The sequence below is a fragment of the Natator depressus genome, chromosome 6 (assembly GCF_965152275.1).
Source record: "Natator depressus isolate rNatDep1 chromosome 6, rNatDep2.hap1, whole genome shotgun sequence".
NCBI classification, from domain to species: Eukaryota; Metazoa; Chordata; order Testudines; family Cheloniidae; genus Natator; species Natator depressus.
The window spans coordinates 119588407-119611831 of NC_134239.1; the positions used below are offsets into that span (position 1 = coordinate 119588407).

The 23425-nt window shown below is 44.5% G+C and overlaps 1 protein-coding gene across 2 annotated transcripts in view; it reads right to left on the reverse strand.

Annotated features, from left to right (window-relative positions):
• DAAM1 (dishevelled associated activator of morphogenesis 1) overlaps window positions 1–23425 on the reverse strand; it is a 188772-nt gene that overhangs the window by 98229 nt on the left and 67118 nt on the right. For both annotated transcript variants that reach the window (XM_074956423.1, XM_074956422.1), the window contains exon 2: window positions 23134–23357. In XM_074956423.1, coding sequence (XP_074812524.1) covers window positions 23134–23316 — 183 coding nt within the window. In that variant the 5' untranslated portion in view covers window positions 23317–23357. The remainder of the gene's footprint in view (window positions 1–23133; window positions 23358–23425) is intronic.

A 23425-nucleotide genomic window follows, 5' to 3' on the forward strand; every position in this document is an offset into this window, starting at 1 on the left:
CACACATGGGCTGAGCAATGGAATTTCTTGCCTCCTTTTTCCTCCTAAACAGCACTAGAGCCGGATCTGAGGAAAACAACAAACTCCTGGCTGCATTCCCCTTGGTGTGACCTTACCATCCCCGGTTTCAGAGTAACAGCCGTATTAGTCTGTATTCGCAAAAAGAAAAGGGGTACTTGTGGCACCTTAGAGACTAACCAATTTATTTGAGCACGAGCTTTCGTGAGCTACAGCTCACTTCATCGGATGCATACTGTGGAAAGTGTAGAAGATCTTTTTATACACACAAAGCATGAAAAAATGTGTGTTTACCACTACAAAAGGTTCTCTCTCCCCCCACCTCACTCTCCTGCTGGTAATAGCTTATCTAAAGTGATCACTCTCCTTACAATGTGTATGATAATCAAGGTGGGCCATTTCCAGCACAAATCCAGGGTTTAACAAGAACGTCGGGGGGGGAGGGGGGGGGAGAACAAGGGGAAATAGGTCACCTTGCATAATGACTTAGCCACTCCCAGTCTCTATTCAAGCCTAAGTTAATTGTATCCAATTTGCAAGTGAATTCCAATTCAACAGTCTCTCGCTGGAGTCTGGTTTTGAAGTTTTTTTGTTGTAATATCGCAACTTTCATGTCTGTAATCGCGTGACCAGAGAGATTGAAGTGTTCTCCGACTGGTTTATGAATGTTATAATTCTTGACATCTGATTTGTGTCTATTTACTCTTTTACGTAGACACTGTCCAGTTTGACCAATGTACATGGCAGAGGGGCATTGCTGGCACATGATGGAATATATCACATTGGTGGATGTGCAGGTGAACGAGCCTCTGATAGTGTGGCTGATGTTATTAGGCCCTGTGATGGTGTCCCCTGAATAGATATGTGGGCACAGTTGGCAACGGGCTTTGTTGCAACGATAGGTTCCTGGACCACTAACCCAGCAGCAAACCCATTGTTCCACTAGGGCAGAGCCATTCAATGTTGATCGCCTTTGATTGCTCTATCACAGCTTCCCAAATGTAGCCTCTCCAGTGGCTGTCTAGTCCCTGCTACAAGATAGGGGCTCTAAACAAACAATGAAGGTTACCCTCCAAGTGACATTCAAAAGACAACACGGAACGCATAACTTGATACAGACCTATTCCCAAATGGTCACAGTGCCAGCTGGAAAAACTGGGCTATGTCCACACAAATCAAACTAATCAAAGCTGGCAGCTCCAGTTCTTGCAGTACAAAGAGTCAGTATATGAGCATCTCTCCAGGGCAACACCACAGCCCTGTTCTGTTTTGTACAGTGCCTAGCACGATAGGGGCCTGGTCTGTGACGGGGGCTCCTAGGTGCAACTGCAATACAAACAGTCCGCCAGTCAGTGTATATGGTGTGAAGTTTCAAGTGGTCTATTTACCTCATGGAATTCCTTTTACACAATGGCCAGCACAGCCTCCGTTCATTAAATGATTACCAGGTTTACGCAACCAAACTCCTTCGTCTGTCTGTCTTAACCGGAATTAAGAACAGTCGGATGGGTGCAAAGCAGCCTTTTGAAATGCAAGGACAGCACCACTTTCTTTGGACTGCTGGGCAAATACTTGTGAATGGACATTGAATGCTTTTGTAGAAAGAGTCTATGAAGGAACGAAACCCTGTTAGCTTGCCGAGATAGATCAGTGACTTGCAGGTTGGGATGCTACATGCATTGCTCTTTGTCACGCTTCAGGTCTGGTCTACGCTCAGTGGCGTAGCTCGGTGGAACAAACGGGCAGCAGACATGAGAAACAGGGGCAACGGATAGGAAGAAAGGTGCCACCCGCTTGTCCTCACCGGGCAGCGCGCCAGGTCCGAAATGCCACCAAGGACCCGGAGCGCGTGAAGGCCCCTGCCACCGAAGACCCGGAGCGCCGCCGGGTGAGTAAAAATTTAAAAAGGCGCCTATAAATTAAAAAAGCGCCACTTGTCCTCAGAGCGGGAGCGGCCGCTCCCCCCCTCCCCCCCCCGGCTTCACTTACTGTCTACACTACAGAATTAGGTTGATGCAAGGCAGTTTATGTCGACCTTCACTATGGAAGAGTCTACACTTAAATTTCACTCCCACAGATGTAACCCCCTGCTACGCCGACTTAACGCCACCAGTGGTGTAGAGCCGAGGTCGACGCAGTGTCAGTGAAGACACTGCATTGCTTATGACAACGGTTACTGGCTTTCAGGAGCCATCCCACAATGCCCCATGTTGGATCATATTAAAGAAGTTCTGTATTAAAATCACAAATGAGTTTGATTCCCCATAGTTTAAATTCCAGGGTATTACTAATTAAGAGGTCTCTTGGGTTTTGGTACTGTTTCTCTCCCTCTATGTGTGAAACTTGCAAGCTGCTAATTGTGTTAGTACATTCTAAGACAGAATCTGTTCTCAAAGCAATTCACAGAGACTCAAAGCAATACTCTAACAACAGAAACAGCACCCAGAGACTCCCCGCCCTTTTGTTGTATTAACAATTGTGATTAAAATAGAGATAGAGGATGTATGTGGACGGATGCTTGGTGTGGATAACAACTGAATGATCAGGGAGGTGCCAGCCTAAGAATCCAGTGTCCATCGGCTGAAGAAGGCGTCAAGTGGAAATAACCAGAGGACCCCCGGAGGGCAGACTGGAATCCACCCAACAGCCTCAAGAATGGGAGAACCAAAGAACAAGATAACTTCTTGGAGCCGTCAGGAATGTGCTATCTGCTGATTGATTCAGCAACAGCATGATGAAGCAATTCCCATAGACTGGCATAGGAAGAAATTCCTATAAAAATAGACTCTTAAAAAGTGAGAACTTTGGGGTCTGATTCTGCAAACCAACTTCCAGGAGCATCAGATGAGCATCTGACAAGGCCCTGCTCCCTCCTCATGTCCAGGCCACCTGGCCAGTGGCTTGGCATGAGCAACTCTAAGGCTGGTAACTATGATGACAACCTTGCAGAACCTGTGTGTGTGTGTGTGTGTGTGTGTGTGTGTGTGTGTGTGTGTGTGTGTGTGTGTGTGTGTGTGTGTGTGTGTGTGTGTGTGTGTGTGTGTGAATAAATATGAGATTGAATGGAATGTTATAGCTATAACTAACTGGTAACTATGATGACAACCTTGCAGAACCTGTGTGTGTGTGTGTGTGTGTGTGAATGTGTGAATAAATATGAGATTGAATGGAATGTTATAGCTATAACTAACTGCTTACTATGATTCTTTCTGTATTCACAATAAATGTGGTATTTTGCCTTTTTCCCTTTAATAAGATCCTGCTGGTTTTTAATTTATTGGTACAACATTTTGGTGGAGAATTGCGAAAGGGGGAATATTGGTAAAAAACCTCAGTTATTGTAAATATTGGTGTGCACACCGCCAGCTCTAGTGAGCTAGGCATTTCTATTAGGTTAACCAGACCTGCTGACCTCCGAGAAGGTAGCAGGGGACCTGCTGGCCTCCGAGAAGGTAGCAGGAAAAACAGATTAAACCAGACCTGCTGGCCTCCGAGAAGGTAGCAGGGGACCTGCTGGCCTCCGAGAAGGTAGCAGGAAAAACAGATTAAACCAGACCTGCTGGCCTCCGAGAAGGTAGCAGGGGACCTGCTGGCCTCCGAGAAGGTAGCAGGGAAGAACAGATTAAACCAGACCTGCTGGCCTCCGAGAAGGTAGCAGGGGACCTGCTGGCCTCCGAGAAGGTAGCAGGGAAGAACAGATTAAACTAGACCTGCTGGCCTCCGAGAAGGTAGCAGGGAAGAACAGATTAAACCAGACCTGCTGGCCTCCGAGAAGGTAGCAGGGGACCTGCTGGCCTCCGAGAAGGTAGCAGGGAAGAACAGGTTAACCGGACCGGCTGGCCTCCGAGAAGGTAGCAGGGAGAAATAGGTTGACCAGACCTGCTGGCCTCCGGGAAGGTAGCAGGGGACCTGCTGGCCTCCGGGAAGGTAGCAGGGGAAAAACGCATAGATTAAGCTATGATTTCAGAATCTAGGCTGTGTCACTTGCTAAGTAATACCAGCAGTGACAAAGAGATTGAAATATCCATGTTAAGATGTTTAAAAGAAAACAGGGTAAGCCAGTACCAGAGGGAGGAATGGAGTCAGAAGGAACTCCAACCTCACCTTTTGTTAAAGAAATTACACCTTTTAAACAAAACCTTCAAAAATTTGGGCACAGTCCTTGGACTAAACAAGCCCTAGCTGATGTCTGCACTATTTCGGACCTGGAGGATAGATTGGCTCAGTATATCCTCATATACAAACCTTCTAGTGCTGCCAAAAGAGATGCAGCAGCAATTTGGTTGTTGTGTGAGGCATGTAAGGATTCTTCCCTCCGCTTGTCTTCATGTAAAGAGGAAAAGGCACAAACGGAAAAGGGAGCAGACAATTGGAAGGTGCTGGCTACAAATACCCAAAGCCAGCTGAAAATAGTGAAAGAGGCACTCCAGGAATACAAAAAGAGTGAAAAAGTTAACTCTGCAGAGGCTGGAGGGAGGCAGCTAAAGGGGGAGAAGGTCCTATGTATGGCACCCCCAGGCATAATTACAAAGATAAAGAGTTAAAAAAAAAAAAAAAAAGTTAACTCTGCAGAGGCTGGAGGGAATTAAGCAGCTAAACTTTGTGAAAATGTTAAAAAGGAAAAGTGTTAGAGAAAGAGCATTCTTGGTTTCTTTGCAGCCATTCTGAAAGAAAAATGGGCCCTTTTCCAAAGGAATGTCTGTAAATTAGCCAGGCAAAAATAAACTATCTGATTAAAATCATTTGACTGGACAATTTAGTCAAATTTGCTAAAAGAACATAAGAGGATTCTATTGGAACTTAGCTGCCTCAAATGTATAAAGGGAATGTAAGATGTAAAAAAACCAGAGCAGTGTGGAAGGGATGTTAAAGAAAATGTGTATGTATCTATCTCTGTGTGTGTAAATATGTAAAGTTCTAAGGACCAGTTGGTTTTGTTTTTGTTTTAAATAATGCCACTAAAAATCCATTTGACTCTTTAATTCAAAGTTGCAAAACTGACAGACCTTTTTGCTAGACACAGGTAATTAGTGTTGTTTGGCTTTGGGATTTGGCATTTAACCCTTAAAAGGTAACTCAATGCTTTACAAAATTTAAAATGTTTTTAAGTTGTGGCTGCAGCAGTGCAGTCAAAATCAGGAGAATATAAAAAAAAAAATTCTGGATTCTTTTTGTTTGTTTTTGTAACAAAATAGCAGATGAGAGTTGTAGTACAAAAAAAAAATTAAAGACAGTGCCCCTCTGAAGCAACAGCAGGGGTGAGGTGCACAAAACAAAAAGAAGCAATGTTAGAAACACTGAGTCTTAAAATGGCTCTGAGTAATCAGACTGTCACTTTGATAAAGGTACATGAAACCTCTGTAAGCAAAAAAAGAAATAGTGACACCTTATGTAAAAATGGATCTGGATAATGTTATAGAAGTTAAACTATGGAAGGAATGTGCATTTGCCCCAGAACATGTGCAGGGTATATTGTAGAAGGGGCAAAAGAAATGCAAAAATACCATGCTACTTAATTAAAATGCCATTAGGGCTCCAAAGGGAGCCACAATAGGTTGGGTTTTCTTTTTCAGATTGCTGTGTGCTTTGGAAGCAGAAGTTAAAAGTAATCAAAACTCTGGTGAAAGTTGACTGTGTCCCTTTTAAGATAGAGTCTCCGAGCTGCTGATGGCTTTAAATCCAAAAGCAGGAAGCTTCTGTGAAAATGCAAATTACCCTAAATGATAAAGGAAGGAAAGAACTAGCAGCACAAAGGAGCTGCAGATAAAGGACATACCTGGTCAGCAAACAAATTGTCTAAATAAAAGGCATGGGATAACAAGATAATTTTAATAAATTTAATGATAATAAGTACCCCTGTAACAACGTATAGTCTGTATGATTTTTGGAAAAACCCTTTAAGGTTGTATGGTAATGATGCTTCTCAACTATTACCTGTAAATAAACTTAAAGCTTAACACAGCAGGAAAAACATTATAAACTTGGTCTGCTGTATAAGAAGGGAAACTGAGGTACCCCACCTCAGGGATTTAATGACTAAATAGTGGAATAATTTCCCCATAACCCTTAAAAGATAAAAGCCATTGAAACCTGGCCTGCCTATAGAACAAAAACAGGAAAATGTGGGGGCAATTCCTCTGTTTTGCCTGCAATCAGCAAGGATATTTGTAAAAGAAATATTTTAAGCAATAATCTGCCACCCCAAAAGGGGTAGAAACATGTTCTTTTTGTCTTTCAGAAAATCAGGAAAAGCTGATGCCAGCTGAAGAGCAACCCAATACTATGAATCTACTAGAAACTGTGGTTTGTGTTCTATGTGTTGTCTTGTGTTTTGTCTTGTTGCTAGCACTGTTGTGTGTTTTAAAAAAAAAAAATACTAAAGACCTGCAGGTAATTAAAAATAAATTAAGCTGTCCCAGCTACAGGACAGCCTGACACAAAAACAAGTACATGCCAATGTAGACTTGGTCCAAATTGGTCTGGGTAACCTAAAAGCCCGATGGAATCTTTGGCAATGGCTTAATACTACCACATGGCTTATGCATAAGAAAAAAAAAAAAAAATTTAGAAATAGGAAACTACACAGCCATAGCTATGGGATGCACTGAAATGCAGATACTTGCACTAGCTACTTTGGAACACAAAATGTTCTGGGTCATATTGGGAAATATTAAGGTTTGATGCATTTGTTAAAAAACAAAGAGATCATTGTTTGACACTTATCAATATGAATGGATGCAATATGTTTCCAGTATTGTAAAACCAGACTTGTTAACGGGAGAAATTGTTGTCAAAATTGCACACCAACAGTCCCTGGAGGCAAAGGTATTGAAGGTTAGCCCACTCCCCATATTATACATGGGATCCTTCTGGCTACCCTGGACCTCGAGCCAGTGGGCTGGGGAGGGAGGGAAGCTATTGGACACTAGAGGTTGTACCGAATGGACTCCTCAAAAGTGGGTGTGCCTCACCTTGCCTGTTGCCCCAGAACCTTGTAGTAAAGATACATCACTAGGATCGTGTATGTGGCATGAATTGGAATCACAAACTCAAATTGCCTCACATTACCTTCTCTTGAATAGGCTACATAGAAAGTGACACTGACGATTATAAATCTTAGTGTCAAAAGGGGGATTATGTTGGATCATATTAAAGAAGTTCTGTATTAAAATCACAAATGAGTTTGATTCCCCATAGTTTAAATTCCAGGGTATTACTAATTAAGAGGTCTCTTGGGTTTTGGTACTGTTTCTCTCCCTCTATGTGTGAAACTTGCAAGCTGCTAATTGTGTTAGTACATTCTAAGACAGAATCTGTTCTCAAAGCAATTCACAGAGACTCAAAGCAATACTCTAACAACAGAAACAGCACCCAGAGACTCCCCGCCCTTTTGTTGTATTAACAATTGTGATTAAAATAGAGATAGAGGATGTATGTGGACGGATGCTTGGTGTGGATAACAACTGAATGATCAGGGAGGTGCCAGCCTAAGAATCCAGTGTCCATCGGCTGAAGAAGGCGTCAAGTGGAAATAACCAGAGGACCCCCGGAGGGCAGACTGGAATCCACCCAACAGCCTCAAGAATGGGAGAACCAAAGAACAAGATAACTTCTTGGAGCCGTCAGGAATGTGCTATCTGCTGATTGATTCAGCAACAGCATGATGAAGCAATTCCCATAGACTGGCATAGGAAGAAATTCCTATAAAAATAGACTCTTAAAAAGTGAGAACTTTGGGGTCTGATTCTGCAAACCAACTTCCAGGAGCATCAGATGAGCATCTGACAAGGCCCTGCTCCCTCCTCATGTCCAGGCCACCTGGCCAGTGGCTTGGCATGAGCAACTCTAAGGCTGGTAACTATGATGACAACCTTGCAGAACCTGTGTGTGTGTGTGTGTGTGTGTGTGTGTGTGTGTGTGTGTGTGTGTGTGTGTGTGTGTGTGTGTGTGTGTGTGTGTGTGTGTGTGTGTGTGTGTGTGTGTGAATAAATATGAGATTGAATGGAATGTTATAGCTATAACTAACTGGTAACTATGATGACAACCTTGCAGAACCTGTGTGTGTGTGTGTGTGTGTGTGAATGTGTGAATAAATATGAGATTGAATGGAATGTTATAGCTATAACTAACTGCTTACTATGATTCTTTCTGTATTCACAATAAATGTGGTATTTTGCCTTTTTCCCTTTAATAAGATCCTGCTGGTTTTTAATTTATTGGTACAACACCCACACTGACAGTACTGTACAGTCAATACAGGTGTTCCTGGTTAGGACATGCATCACCGACACAAGCAGCAAAGTGTAGACATGCGCAAGCGATGTAATTACTGTGGCAGCCGTATGCCGATGTAAATGAGGTCAACTTAATTCTGCAGTGTATACATGGCCTTAGTCTAGTCTGCCCTATGATGCTGAACAGACACTTGGGTACCTGTGTAGTTTTAAATACAGCATGTTGAGGAGACTGTTACAAGGAGGGGAAAAATGAACTTATGCAAAATGTAGCACGGCTCAGGGTTTTTGTTTTGTTTTGTTTTTTTTTTAAATAAACTTCTTTAAAATCCGGTGTTTATATTGTGGTTTTCCCTCCACATCCAGCAGTAAGCAGCGACCAGTGAATTAGCAGCATTATAAAAAGCAGGTGCAATATATGATTGCAGGATGTAACTACATGAATATCGCTAAACACTCCAAGGACTGGGAAGAGTCCACAGGGATGAGAAACCAAGCAGATGGATTAGAAGGATGCCAATAATACTAGCTGCTCAGAAACTAGAACTTTTCTTCTTTAAGCTGAGACTCACTTTTGAAAATAGGTAGCAATTTTGAAAACATTTTGCATTAACTGGTACAATATGGGAATTTAAAACACACACTGGCTGAAGTCTGCATTTACTTCTTTCTTGGAGGTCCCACCCACGTTTTTGTTTCTTTCCAGTTGTTCTTCTCAGAGGTCATCCATTTGATTTACCCAAGTATGCTGCAGTGTGGAGGAAAGTTGCAATCAGCATTTTTCCCTCTGCACCCCATCTAATCCTCTCCTTCCTTTAAGCAAATGCATTGCCTCTTGTGACCTCTTTGCTGATGTCAAATGGAAACTTTTTTCTTGCTGTTTGAACAAACACCCGGTACCGGCAAAGCGCGGATTACTGCACCAACCACTCTGAAAACAGCAGTCCATTGCAAGCTACTGAACCCAAGAGTGAAATTTTACATCCTAGCTGGACTGTGGCTGTATTATGGGAACATGGGCTCCTCACTTTAAATCCTCTTAATATTTATAGTTACAGGCTCATTTTGAAAACCAAATAAATAGTAACTATTGTCTTATTGATGATCTGTTACTGTGAAAGACCGATATTTCTGGAGATTAATACATATCATAAATCAAACAGACCATAAGCTTCTCTGGGCAATGACTGCACCTGGTGTGTCTGTCCTGTACTGCAATAAGTGAAGTTTCAGGAACCCAAGTCTGTATTTATACATTTAATAAGTGGCCAGGTTGTTACGAGGTGCCAAGAACCCCCAGTGCCGCAGAACTCAAGGGAGCAGCAAGGACTCATCACCTCTAAAAAGAAAAAAGAAAAAAATCAGGCCAATTTATTAGGTGTACAGATATGGATTTAGATGCCTAATGGGAGCACCCATGTTCAACTGGTTTTGTACTCATGAATGATTGGTTTTGCAGTAAACTGCTCAAAAATTGCCCAGCTCGATGTGCCCAGCTGTGTACCACCAGAGATACATTGGAGGATCTAACAGGGAATAAAACAAGTGTTATTGAAACATCACTGAGATGAACAGCTATGCACGCAGGACTGGACAGATGCAGCCAAAGAAGACTTTGCTTATTGTGTACGCAGGACTACAGCTGTGCCAGAGGAAGGGGCAGCTCCCAATTGGTTTTGGACATTGATATAATGTGAAACTGGGTTCCTTGGATACAAGAGGTGGCTGTTCTAGGGCGAACAGGAAAGCCTGGTTTTCGTACAGCCCTGGACCCCTAAACTTCTACCTCTGTACAGGGATATTTCCATTGAAAGAGCCCAGAACTCCTGGTTCTGTTGTTTTTGACACTCCCGCCCCGTAAGACAAGTGTGATTTTAACTCACAGACTGTACAAAGCAAAGAGACATCCCTGGAGGATGGAATTTCTGGATCTTGTGATTCAGCTCCTTAGTGAGATGTTTAGCACAAGCTGGCAGCAGCTGGTGTTATAATATGCAAGTCCCCTCTTGCTCAACTAATATTCTTTGTAGCTGTGCTCACATTCAGCTTCATGTCTAGGCTATACGCCTGAGCTAACCTTTGCCTTTAAGACAACCCAATTTGTAAGGCTAGTAAAGATGGGGTATTCCGTTTTGGGGTGCCCTGTGGAGGGGGAAGCTTTTGCCCCAATCTTAAAGAAGGTAGTGGCGTAGGTGTCTAAGGTTTGTCCACACTTAAAACTCTACTGCGGCACAGCTGCACCACTGTAGTACTTCAGTGTAGAGACAACCTATGCAGATGGGAAGGATTCGACCATCGGCGTAGGTAATCCACCTCCCCGAGAGGTGGTAGCTAGGTCGATGGAAGAATTCTTCTGTTGACCTAGCTCCATCTACACAGGGACTTAGGTCAGCTTAATGCTGCGACTCAGGAGTGTTGACTTTTCATGCCCCTGACAGATGTAGTTAAAGCAACCTAATTTTCTAGCGTAGACAAGGCCTTAGGGCCAGGGGAATTGTGATTCCCTTTCTTTGCATGGTGCTCTGAGGAAGACTACCTTTGGGGTCAGAGAGACTGGACTGAACGGCACTGACACTGGATACAATGTACAACGTCTGGTTCCACAGACCTTATGACAGGTTTCAGAGTAGCAGCCGTGTTAGTCTGTATTCGCAAAAAGAAAGGAGTACTTGTGGCACCTTAGAGACTAACAAATTTATTAGAGCACAAGCTTTCGTGAGCTACAGCTCACTTCATCAGATGCATAGAATGTCAAGGTTCCTTCCCCACTCTGAACTCTAGGGTACAGGTGTGGGGACCTGCATGAAAGACCCCCTAAGCTTATTCTTACCAGCTTAGGTTAAAAAATTCCTCAAGGTAGAAACTTTGCCTTGTCCTTGAACCCTATGCTGCCACCACCAAGCGTGTTAAACAAAGAACAGGGAAAGAGCCCACTTGGAGACGTCTTCCCCCCAAAATATCCCCCCAGCCCTACACCCCCTTTCCTGGGAAACACTTGATAAAAATCCTCACCAATTTGCATAGGCGAACACAGACCCAAACCCTTGGATCTTAAGAACAATGAAAAAGCAATCAGGTTCTTAGAAGAAGAATTTTAATTAAAGAAAAAGTAAAAGAATCACCTCTGTAAAATCAGGACGGTAAATACCTTACAGGGTAATCAGATTCAAAACAGAGAATCCCTCTAGGCAAAACCTTAAGTTACAAAAAGACACAAAAACAAGTATATACATTCCATTCAGCACAGCTATTTTACCAGCCAACAAACAAAAGGAAATCTAACACATTTCTAGCTAGATTATTTACTAACTTAAGGAGTTATGAAGAGCATTCCTGATCTGTTCCTGGCAAAAGCATCACACAGACAGACAGACCCTTTGCATCCGATAAAGTGAGCTGTAGCTCACGAAAGCTTATGCTCTAATAAATTTGTTAGTCTCCAAGGTGCCACAAGTCCTCCTGTTCTTTTTACAGACCTTATGGTAACTTACCCAACTCTCTGGACATGAAGTTGGTATCACAACTCCATCATGGTATTTCCTCTGAATCTGCAAAAACGATCTGGAGGAAAGCCAAGAATGATTTTTAGCAAAACTTCTCCCTGCTCAGGCTATTTCTTAGCCACACTAACAGCAAAGCAATACCTCTCTCCATTCACTCTTGCCTGTAATCCTTACTAATGCATGAGGAACACAGTACAAAACCCGAGCAGGTAGGAACAGGAATAGCTAGAGTGGATGAGACCCACGGTCCACCTAGTTTAACCTCCTGTCTCCAACAATGGCCAGCACCAGAGGCATGTGTGCTCGAAGAGGGACCTGAACCCGGGACCCTCCAATTAAGGGTACATCTACACTGCAGCTAGCAGGTGCAATTCCCAGCTCAGTAAGACATAAATGTGTCAGTTCTACTTGAGCTAGCGTGCGGAAAATAGCAGCATGGTTGCGGCGGCACAGGTGGCAGGTCAGACTAGCCCCGTGACTACAACCCCACCAGAGATCCTAGGTACGTTTTCAGGCAGCTAACCCAAGTCACCACCCGCACCACTGAGGCCACGCTGCTATTTTTACAGCATTCGCTCAAGAGGAGCTAGCACGTGCACATCTTCCCGGGCTGGGATTCACACCTCCCAGCTGCTGTGTACGTGTAAGCCTACGAGTGATGCGCTGGTGACCAAGCTATCCAGACACACACCGCTTACACTCCTCTTCTATTGTACACAGCATGGAAGCCGCTTCACGGGTAGAATGTGTCATTTTTCCACCTTGGAGCTGTTTTCCTCTGAAGCAAACGTTTCCTTGCTTGCCTTCCACCGGCGACCGGTGTTCACACCGTATTAGAATACGGTCCCTTCACAAAATTACAGGCTTGACAGAGCGAGGCCCTTACACCAAGGGTTGCCTGCGTGCTGTTTTGGTAGCAGTAACAGACATTGCCACTGCACAAACAGTTCAGCTGAGATAGAGCGTCGCACGGGATTATTTTATTCCAGTCTGTAGAACGTGTGTGGGCAGAAATTTCTCATTTCCTAGATGAGTAGGTGTGTGACTTCTAGATCAGACAGTTACCGATCAAAACATATGTTTAAGAGATTACTCGCAATTGCGTAAAACATAAAGGTGGGAGAAACAAGTATGGGGTTATTACCTAGCGAGTGACAGGTGGAGCAGAGAAAGACAAACAACTATATAGATCACAAATACAGAGCAATCCCTAGCTCATGAGCTTTTGGAAGGAGAACAAGCAAAACCCAGCTGTCCAAGTGGTTGGTATTTAATGAGCGGGAATTGGGCATCCCATTGAAGTAGTCTTTGCATTGCAGTATCCTCCTGGAGTGATTTTAAGAAAACACATGAACCAGCCATTGATTTTTCCCCACAAGAAGTGAGTTTACATTTGAAAGGAAGCTGGTTTTGTGCTTAAGGACTCAAAAGATCTGGGTTCAGTTCCTGGCTCTGCTACAGAACCCCTGTGTGACCCTGGGCAAATCACTTACTCTCTCTTTGCCTCAGCTTCCCATCTAGAACATGGGAAATATAATCTTTCCTTCCACCTGCCTCTCAGGGTGTATATGTGCAACACCTAGTTCAATGGTGTCCTGATCTCTGTTGAAGACCCTCGGTGCTACCGTAATTCAAGTAGTAACAATCAAAATGACCCCAATTCCTGTCCCCTTGAGGGAATAACTTAAGTGAGAGTAACCATAAAGAAAGACTTCATAAAAATGGGGGTACTTGAAGCTATTTTTGTGGTCATTTACACACTATTACCAAGACACCAAAGTCAAACCCTCGTTCTGCAAAAAAGCAACGTCACAGGATTCTCTGACCTCCATTGGGTCTCCTAACACCCATGTGACTTTTCTCAGGAATAAGTATGCAGCAGACCCAACCAGAGGATCCACTGTACACAAATGGAAGTTAGACCCATGAGGGCCACAGAATCCAACCCAATGGGGCAAATATTATTCTCATAGCTCCATTTGATTTGTGCAATAAATACATCTCCATTTTTGAACGGGACATATTTTAAATAACTTTAGAATAAAATTTTGTCTTACATAGGCTCTTCTCAGACTAAGGGGATCTCAACATCATGAAATTCCTGGTAGTGCAGTGACCATGTGGCTAGGAACAGCACTTATGCCCATAGCATTCATTTGCATGTAAGTTTTAAATATGAAAGCTTTGCCTTGCGTCTGATGCATCAGCTGTTGCCTGAATGCCATGTCTTCTGCATCGGCAAAAATTCACACTCTAACCAGAAACTAAAAAGAACAGAAACCAAAAAGAGCGAAATCATTTACTAGCAGGATCAATTTTAATTACAATCTCAATTAATAATTAATTTCCCAGTTGCCCTTCTTATTAACACATACAGTGTTTGATACGTCACCTTCTAATTTCTAAGTTACTTCTACTGACAATCCTGAGTTCTAAACAGCATTTTGAACGCTTAGTGAAGTTAATGGATTGCTAATGCAGCTTTAAAAAAAACTATTAATTTACAAGTATTAGCATGCCCACTGCTGTACCGAGTTCATAATCATTAAAAGATAAACACCAAATAACTAAGTGCTTAAGGGGCTAGTGGCTAGGAGGGAGGGCTGCCATTCTCAGAGTCCCCAGAGGAAAGCCATGAATTATTGATCTGCTAAAGTTTTACATACACAGTAATGTTGCAACTAGTGTATTACTTCAAAAAGTGAAGCTTCAACAGTTTTCCCATGAGTAGTTAGTTGCTCTGGGATCAGAGTTTAAAGATACTATGAACAAGTATACAACTAGGCCCTTGGATTCAAAGACTCCATTCTTTTCCACATAAGATCACCCTCATCGTGATAGCATCTGAGTGCCTTCCAGTCACTCAATAAGTTACATGACTAACATCTATCCCATGAGGTTTGTTCCCTCTCTCTCATCCTCCCTATGAAGTCATCTATACATGCAGAATGTGAAGCCTCAGCAGATGCCCCATTGCACAAACACATGGCAAACACGGAGAGTGGAAATCCTTCAAAAGTGCTCAAAGTCGCAAGTGCAAATAAAACCACAGTAATCAAAATGGGTCGCACAAAACAGAAGCCTTCACACGATTGACTTATTAAAATGCATGGAGTGTCCATCTTGTTGGCTGCTGTTCAGTGATGGCATGTAGGCTTAGCCACGCAGTGTTCGCAAAGTCATATGAAATCCCAGGATTAAAAACCGTGATTATACATTTTAGGACCATCACGTACAGTAGGAACAGAGTAGTACAAACAGTGCAATATAAACACGATGGGCTGTTTAAACGGTAATGCAGTGTTAATCTCAATGATTTGGGATGTTCTTTCCTACACATAGTAGGATAATTGAAAGTCAAATCTCTAACACACTACACTGAAGAATAGAAATGTTACAAGTATATCAAAACAAACGCATATTAGAACCACAAACAGCTTTTTATTAATAAAAAGCATCTCTCATTCCAACTGATCCATCATGCATCTGAATGGAGTAGCAAAGTTCAGTGTTACAGAAGGGGAAGCTAGAAATTGCGCCATGTCAGAGAACATATCTTCCCCTCCAGTAGATTACCGCTTAATGCGGTCACAAATAACTCAGAATATCAACGATTCTTTGCAATTAAGGGTCTGTTCCACCCAGGCCAACTGGAGCTCGGGATGCAGGTCTCCCTGCCCAGCGCTCCGCAACTTTTGGGATGTAGAAGTGTGAGAGGGAAAAAAACACTGCTCTGGATGAATTCCTGGTTGACCAAGGAGTGGCAGTAGCTGGCCCCATAGGGAGCAGTGAGTGGGATTTTCAAAAGAAGCAAAGTGATTTAGAAGTAAACGTCTCATCAACCTTCAGATGTGACGTGTCCTCCTGAGTCACTGAGGCATTTTGGAAAATCCCTCTGAGTGTTTGGATTTCATCAGCTGGAAAAATGAGCCAGCCTGATGCAGGGCTTGGCAGCGAGTGAGGCTTTGGAATACTTCTCAACGTGCAACTGTGGTGAATCACCTGCTCTTGGAAGCGGACTAGTTTTTTTCTCCCCCATGCCCATTTAACAAAGGTTGGGGAGCAAAATGCCTTACATCAGAAGCTACAGTGTCTCTGCTTGGAACCTCTTTACCACACCTTCAGACACACGAGGCAGCTCACTGGACACGTGAGCAGAAGGGACAGATACCCTTGAAGATCTGGGCCCAAGTACCTTGGCAACCACTTCTAACTAAAACAATGGAGAAGATGCTGAACAGAATACAATGGATTTCACACAGCCTGCCCCAGGCATGAGGTACCCCACTGGGAAACAATGCAAACCTAGATCACCAGCTTGTTTGAAGACTCAGGTGGTTAAATCAGCCCGTTATCTTGCGTGTTGCTATTTTACTTATGGGACGATAGTGTTGCTGTAACCAATTCTGCAGCGAACACATCTGACACCACGTAAAAAGCTCAGAGTGAGGAGAAGACACACAGACAGAGGATGAAGGGACCGTCACACAGGTTGTGAGAGTCAATCCTGCTATCTAACGGGGGAGGGTTAAACCTTCATCAGCAGACACTCTGGGAATCTGGTAACCCTTGCTGGTAACTGTGTCCCATTGTGTTGCTACCTCTCAGCTGGGCTTCCTCCCCAGCCTACCAGTCTTCAAACACCAGCTGCCTCCCTGCTGCCCTGAGGGGGAAGCCAAAGTGACATCCACAGAACAGCACCAAGACTTGCAAGTTTTCCTGATGGTGAAGCATTCAGTGTGGGGACGGTCTCTTGCTAGCCGTATGTACAGCGCCTAGCACATTGGGGCCCTGCCTTAGCCAACGCTCTGCGGTGCAACCCCAAAAGAAAATGATAAACAAAAAGTTGTTCTTCAGGCAATTCACAGCCCACATTTAGCAGCAGCTGAGAGAGCATCATCCGATTCCCAATGCAGGGCAGGGACATAACACCTACGGCATCCAGTCCTCATACCCCAGCCTGGCTGGAGTCGTTCTTACAATTTTATTAAGATAACTGTGTGCAGGAAGGACAGCATGCTGCAGCAGCCACAAGCCAAACAGTAGCTGTTTCTGTCGTGCCTTGGGAGAAGTATCTTCAGCCAGCCGTAGTAAATTCAGTAATTAAAATTTACACTACATTATCCCCCCGTGCCCTTGTCACTGCCTTCAGCACAAGCCACAATAAAATGCCTCTGTGTTAGGGAATATTTTGGAGAACTGATCTAGTGATTGGGGCTCAGGTCTCCTGAGTTCCAATCTATTGCCACCAACTCATTTTGACTTTCCTTGGGCATGGCATTTAACTTCTCTGTGCTTCCCTTTATCCACCTGTGAAGTGCATATAATACTTGCCTGACCTGCGGGGGATGTTGTGCAACACAACACACTCCATGTTTTAAAATCATAGAATCACAGAATATCAGGGTTGGAAGGGACCTCAGGAGGTCATCTAGTCCAACCCCCTGCTCAAAGCAGGACCAATGCCCAATTTTTGCCCCAGATCCCTAAATGGCCCCCTCAAGGATTGAGCTCACAACCCTGAGTTTAGCAGGCCAATGCTCAAACCACTGAGCTATCCCTCCCCCAACTTCAACATAACAGCAGGTACTAAGGAGCTGTGAGGGAATCAATCATTCACCGAGTCCATGGAAAGACTAGTTGTAGGCATGAAATGTGAAGTATTGTTATGGTAGAAGCTACCAGATGGTGCTGTTACACAGACTTGAAAATTCTTTTGCTTAGGGTGCAAACAAGATTTTAGTCTTTGAAGAAATGCTATATTTTGTTAGCCTCAATATGCAATAGCATTTTAAGAGAAGCTGTGGAAGATAGCAGAGAGCAAACTCTCTGCCTTTTCACTGTATTTGGAGGCAATTCTTGAGAAAGATGAGCCTCCTGGAAGCCATGCATTGGAGCGTGGGCTGAGATGCCTGCATGCTGTTGGCGACTGCCTCTGTTCCAGGTCTAGTGTATGTGTGAATATACCAAGAATCCATGTCACTGGTTTCCAATGGGAAGCCAACCGGAAGGCCCCAGAATTCTGCTACCATTTGGCAGAGGGGCAATGCTGGTGTGAGCAGTGGGACTCAGGTAGCTGAAAAAGGGGCAACAGTATAAAACAAACCAATGTTGCCTGCTGGGGCTACACCTCATCATTAGGTCCAAGTGAAAGTGAACTCTTCCTGTCTAGAGCTCATAGAACACATTGGACTGTTTTGGTTAGAGTATGGAAAGGATTTTTCAGCAAAATTTGAAAGTCAAAGCTGGTGGCATCACCCAGCTCGGCGTTCGTGGAAAGCCCTGCAGGTTGTCCCAGCAACCTGAACAGTTCCCAGGGAACCGTGAAGCACACAGCAGCTAACTCGTAATGGAACACTTTGCTTTTGTGGAGGCCGACGTCCACACAGCTGCTCCTCCTTGGGTGGCTCTGGGTCACTGAAGCCCTGACAGAACAAGAGACAATGAACTCTTTCAGATGGGGCCTGGTGCCCATAGGAGCTGCATTCCCACAACTCCCAGCTGCAAAGTCATTGACGTCGTGTGGAAGGAAGAAGGGGAAGAGTGAACGTCTGCCAGCAAAAATTGCAATATTTTCATGTTCTCTAAGAGAAAAAGGCCACAGTCTGCTAGACTTCCCTTTGTAGCCAGTATGGATTGTCCTCTTCCTGTCAGGATCACTAGGAGCAGAAGTTTAGACACTGGCCTGATTAGCTTAACAATCTACCTAAAGAATCTGGCTCCCTGTTTTGTTGCTGTTCCTCTAGAGAAACATCTGTATATCCACAGGTCTGGAGACAGTTCAGGGTATCATTAGATCAAAAGCAAACATCGCTGTGGAAGTCTCGGTACACCAGCTAAAATCAACTGGATTGCACCCAAGATTACTAAAGACCGCGGGTGCGGTGGGCAGCAGAAGGTAAGCCTTTGGCAAACCCGAGTTTGGGGTAGGTGCATCTGACGCCTCCATCACACATTCAGTGCACAATCTCTGGTCTTCGGTCTTTGCTCTGGAACTATCACCGATTGCTCACATGTTAAGAATGTGACAGGTTTTCAAATGAATAGTCACATCCTAAACATCCAACCCCGATAAGTTTTCCAGGACTGACTCAAAGGAAGCAGACTTGTCACACTAGGTAGGAGAATAAATGGGATTTGCAACACTGAGTTTGCTGAACTTGCAACTACTGGTGCTTGCTGTATGATCCACCCAAGAACAAAAGGCTAGCCTTATTTCATCATCAGAGCTCCTGGATGGTACTGCCAAGTCTCCAGACTAAAATATCTGAGATAATATATTGCTTAAATCCCAATTCTATTTTATTTTTGGGGGAGTGAGTTGCGGGGGGTGGGGGGGAACAATTCTTCATGGAGGTCCCACAGTCTACAACAATAAAAAGCAGAGAAATATGGCTAGAAAGAGCCAAAGACAGATGGCCTTATGGTTAGATGCATTGGACTGGGACTCAGATCTGTGTTAAAGCTGTGCCATCAACTTCCTGTGTGATCTTGGGCAAGTCACTTAACCTCTTTGTGGGTAGGTCTGCCCTTTGAGCCGGAGGCATAAATCCCAGCTCACGCAGACATACCTGCTGTAGCTCTGATCGAGCTAGCGTGCTAAAAGTGGAGCCTAGCCACCCGCGGCACACGCAACAGGAGGGACTCACTGCCCTGAGTCCTGGCACACCTGAGACGCTACGCATGTACTTGGGGCAGCTAGCCACTCCAACTGCCTGTGCCAGCATGGCTACACTCTGCTTTTAGGGAGCTAGCTTGATCAGAGCTAGCTTGGGGTGGGCTCCTTGAGCTGCAATTTACACCTACAGCTTGAACCTCACTGGGGCTTTGATCTTGGTGGGGACCCTCTAGGTGCTACTCTCGTCAATAACAATAGGATTCCACAAGTCAAACTGGGGGCTGAACGTGGGAGAGTGTGTTTTTAGACGGTTACCCAACTCCCAAGGAGAATGCTTTACAGATTAAGAGCTAAAGCACTGGCAATGTACATTTGAAGCTAGCCTCTCACACTAATGTTTGCTGATTTGTAGAAAGCCAGTGTTTGCACACTGCTTAGCCCAACAGGGCCCTGGGTACTAGTGTAAAACAAATCGTATCACATCGCTGATACATGGCATAAACAAGTACAACCTAGAAAAAACCCTATAACTCTAGGCCTGCCGTAACATCAACTTCAATGCGTGAAGCCTCAAGATTCTTTCTGCATATTTCAAATCACCTCATCCCTGTTTGCCAAAGTAATTAAGTGGATTCAAAACGTCTTTTTAAACAAACAGAGGGAAGAAGCCGCTCGTAGAGCGGTTCCAAGTTGTCGAGTGTGAACTGTGTGGCAGCATCAGGGCTGCTAGGGTTTTAAAGACACACCTTTCAGTCCCTGTCAGGCTTCAGCAAGCGTAAAATCAGCCCAACACCCCCAGCTGGTTTTCCTGTCGCTGTTCCAAATGTTACACAGTGGGCTTATACAGAAACAGTGGGACATTTTCCAAATCATTTAACTAATGCTGAAATCGAATACTCAACTCCGACAGGTTACTGCGAGCAGTAAGACGAAGGGGCTGGGTGTAGCAAGACGAGCTGGCCAAAAGGGTTTGTAGCAACATTTGTATTTATTTTTAAACTCTCCCTGGTGAAAATCTGCCTATTTTTGAGTTTGCAAAATGTCAGAGAAATCGGAACAGTCTTGCAAACACTGGGAAAATCCCTGAGAGTTTCTTGTAGATATTTGTAATGGGGAGAGGGGGAAGCAAAAAGTGGGAGCTTGGCTGCAGGGTTTCCACATGGTTTCTTTGAATTTCAGGCAGACCTGTTGTGTTGCGACTGGTTACACAGTTCTAGGGTATGGGGTGGCTGAATTTTGAGCTCATTCTCCCAGCCTGTTAGGGGAAAAACAAAAAACCTGACAGCAAGGAGTGGCTGCTCCCTAGCAGCGTGTGTGGGCAGAGGGAGGAGAGGAGTCACTTATACACCACCTAATCACCTGAGGCCAGCCAGGAGGAGTGTAACTGCCTCCCTAAAAATCATGTGTGGAGAGAGTGGTCCATACACCAATAAGGCATTGGAAGAGATAGCAGGACTGTCTTTCCATGCAAAAAGAAACCACCATATCCTTCAGGGCTGGTGGGAAGGAGAGCTCTCAGGGCCTCTTGTGTAGACAGGGATTCCGTATGAACCCCAGGCCTGGTGTTTAATTGGTTCTGATAAGCCTCCAAACCCTGATTCTCCAGGGAGGCTCCCCCATTGCTCGATGGATCTGTAGGCTTAGCATGGCGAAGCTGACGCTGGATCACAGCACGCTCTTACGTTCAGTTTGGCTATGCTAACCAGAGCTGGCCAGGAATTTTCCATTGAAAGGCTTTCCAGGGAAAAAACTCATTTTCCACAAAATCAAGATGCTCCATGGGAAGATTTAGATTTAGCTGAAAGTTTTCAATTTTCCATCAGGAAAATCAAATGGAAATATTTTGTTTTGGGTCGGTTCAACCTGGACATTGTTTTATTGAACCAACCTGAAATGTTTCTAATCAGTTCAACAAAATAATAAATTATATTTCCTTATCGGAGTTGTTGTACAGGACCCAGTATCTCCTATGGGCCAAATACCCTGGAAGACTGCATCTCCCATAGTGCAATGTGGATTTCCCATCTGACCAAGCTACATGACAGGAGATACAGTCCAAGAAGCCTGACCCATATGGGAGAATGGGTGCATTAAGCTCCCAAAATACAACTCCTATGAGGTAACAAACCGCAATGGCAAAATCCATTAATGTTGAACTGACCCGAAATACTTAGTTTTGAGTCAGTTCAACAAACTAAAAACCAAAACATTTTGCCTTCAGGAATGTCAAAATTGGGGCAAAATTCTGTTCCACAAAAAAAAAACAAAAAAAAAACCACATTTCAATTTTTCATTTTGATTTGGGACAAAAACCAAGTGCTGAAAGGTCGGCATTTCCTGTGGGACAGAAATTCCAAATTTCGCTCAGCTGTAATGCTAACGCTTGGGTTTACGTGCACTTTATTTCCTTCCCCTTCCAATCAGAGCATACAGGGCACAAGAATCATTGATGCTTTGAGTATACCGTGGGGCCCTGTCAAGAGGCAGCCTAGCATAGGCACTGTCGCACCAGAACAAGAACCAAAACAACACCATTCTGCCCTCAGCCTCATGCTCACTGCCCTCACTCCTGCTGCCCAAAATTACAGTTTAAGAAGCCACATGCCACTTGGGAGATTACCACATCCCCATGGGCTGCAGAGAAGGAGGAGATTGCAGCAGTTGGAACAACAGGAACACACTATTAGTATGGAGTAGAGGACATGTCCATATTTACTGCTTGGGCCTCATGGCCACCTGCATTGCCACAGCACTGGGATGGATCCATCTGTTCTTCTGATCAGCCGGTGCTCTCAGTCCTCCCTTGGCCAGTCATGCCATGTAGCAGCAGCCATGGAGCAATGGGAGACCGCTCTCAGCTGGGCCAGCTACCTACATTTCTACTTCCAGAGCACTAACTCTCCAAGATGCCTAAGCTCCATCTACCGAGCTGCTTCCCACCCAACCATTCCAGTCCCTTTTCAGGTTACCAGTGGTTCTGCTCCACAGCCTGCCCTTCCACTCTGGGAATCACAACCGACAAGGAGATGGTTTAAACAGGGCTACGGATGAGACCAATCAAAAAATTCAGCTCAGTTGGCAGCCTGCCCTTGGGAGAGGTCCAAGACTGGGGTGCAGGTGAGGACCAACTAGGCTGCACTGGCAGCGCCGTGCGTGGAGAGTTACCCGCCATGCCAGCCTATGCTACATGCTTCTGGCCTCCTGGCTCAGGCACGGTTAGATTCTCTCCTTCACAAGCACTACAGTTGCTCATGGCATCATCTATGCCTGAACTAGAGCCCACAGGGCAGGGAATAAGTACTTCTCAGGCACATCAGACCCAAACAAAGCAATATACTGAAAAGGAAATAGCCACCATGAACAGAATGCGGTCTGGGGAAAAAGACTGACTAGAGTGGGTTTTCTTCCAGGATTGAGATGAAAAGAGCCTCAAAACTCCACATGTTCTGTGGGGAGAGAGTAATACTCTTTTACAGGAGTTCTGTATCAACCAATGGAATTCCCCATGCATGGCTGGAAGTCACCGGTGCATCCAATGGGAATTCAAGGCTCAGGGGGCCGTCCAATCACCGACAGCAGCAAACCCTGATGTTCCTGTCAATTAAAAGCTCATTTGAAGTCACTCCTCCTGACCTTGCACCTATTAAAGTCAGTGGGAGATTTGCCATGGATATCATGAGCAGGATGGGGCCCAATGTTTTTCTGTGGTGCCCTCCCAAAAATCGCTACCCCATTGCCACAAGAAACATGCAACACTCACCACAAGCTCACTGAACATGACATCCAGTTCTTCCACCGGGGGCATTGGCAACGCCGGCTCCATGGTCTGTAGGGCGAAGTTGCTGTCATTGCGAAGCCGGTAGGTGATCTCCGGATGGTCGTTGCTTCGGAAGCAGCAGAAGATGAATGAAATCCCCCGTCCACTTCTTTTTCTTGGGGCCATGGCCAAAATCTTCTGTGTCCCTTCCTTCTAGCTACTAAATCCTACAGAAAGAGAGGAGACAGGAAATGCTTGAGTATCCACTTTGTCCAAGTGTGTTGAGATCTACTGA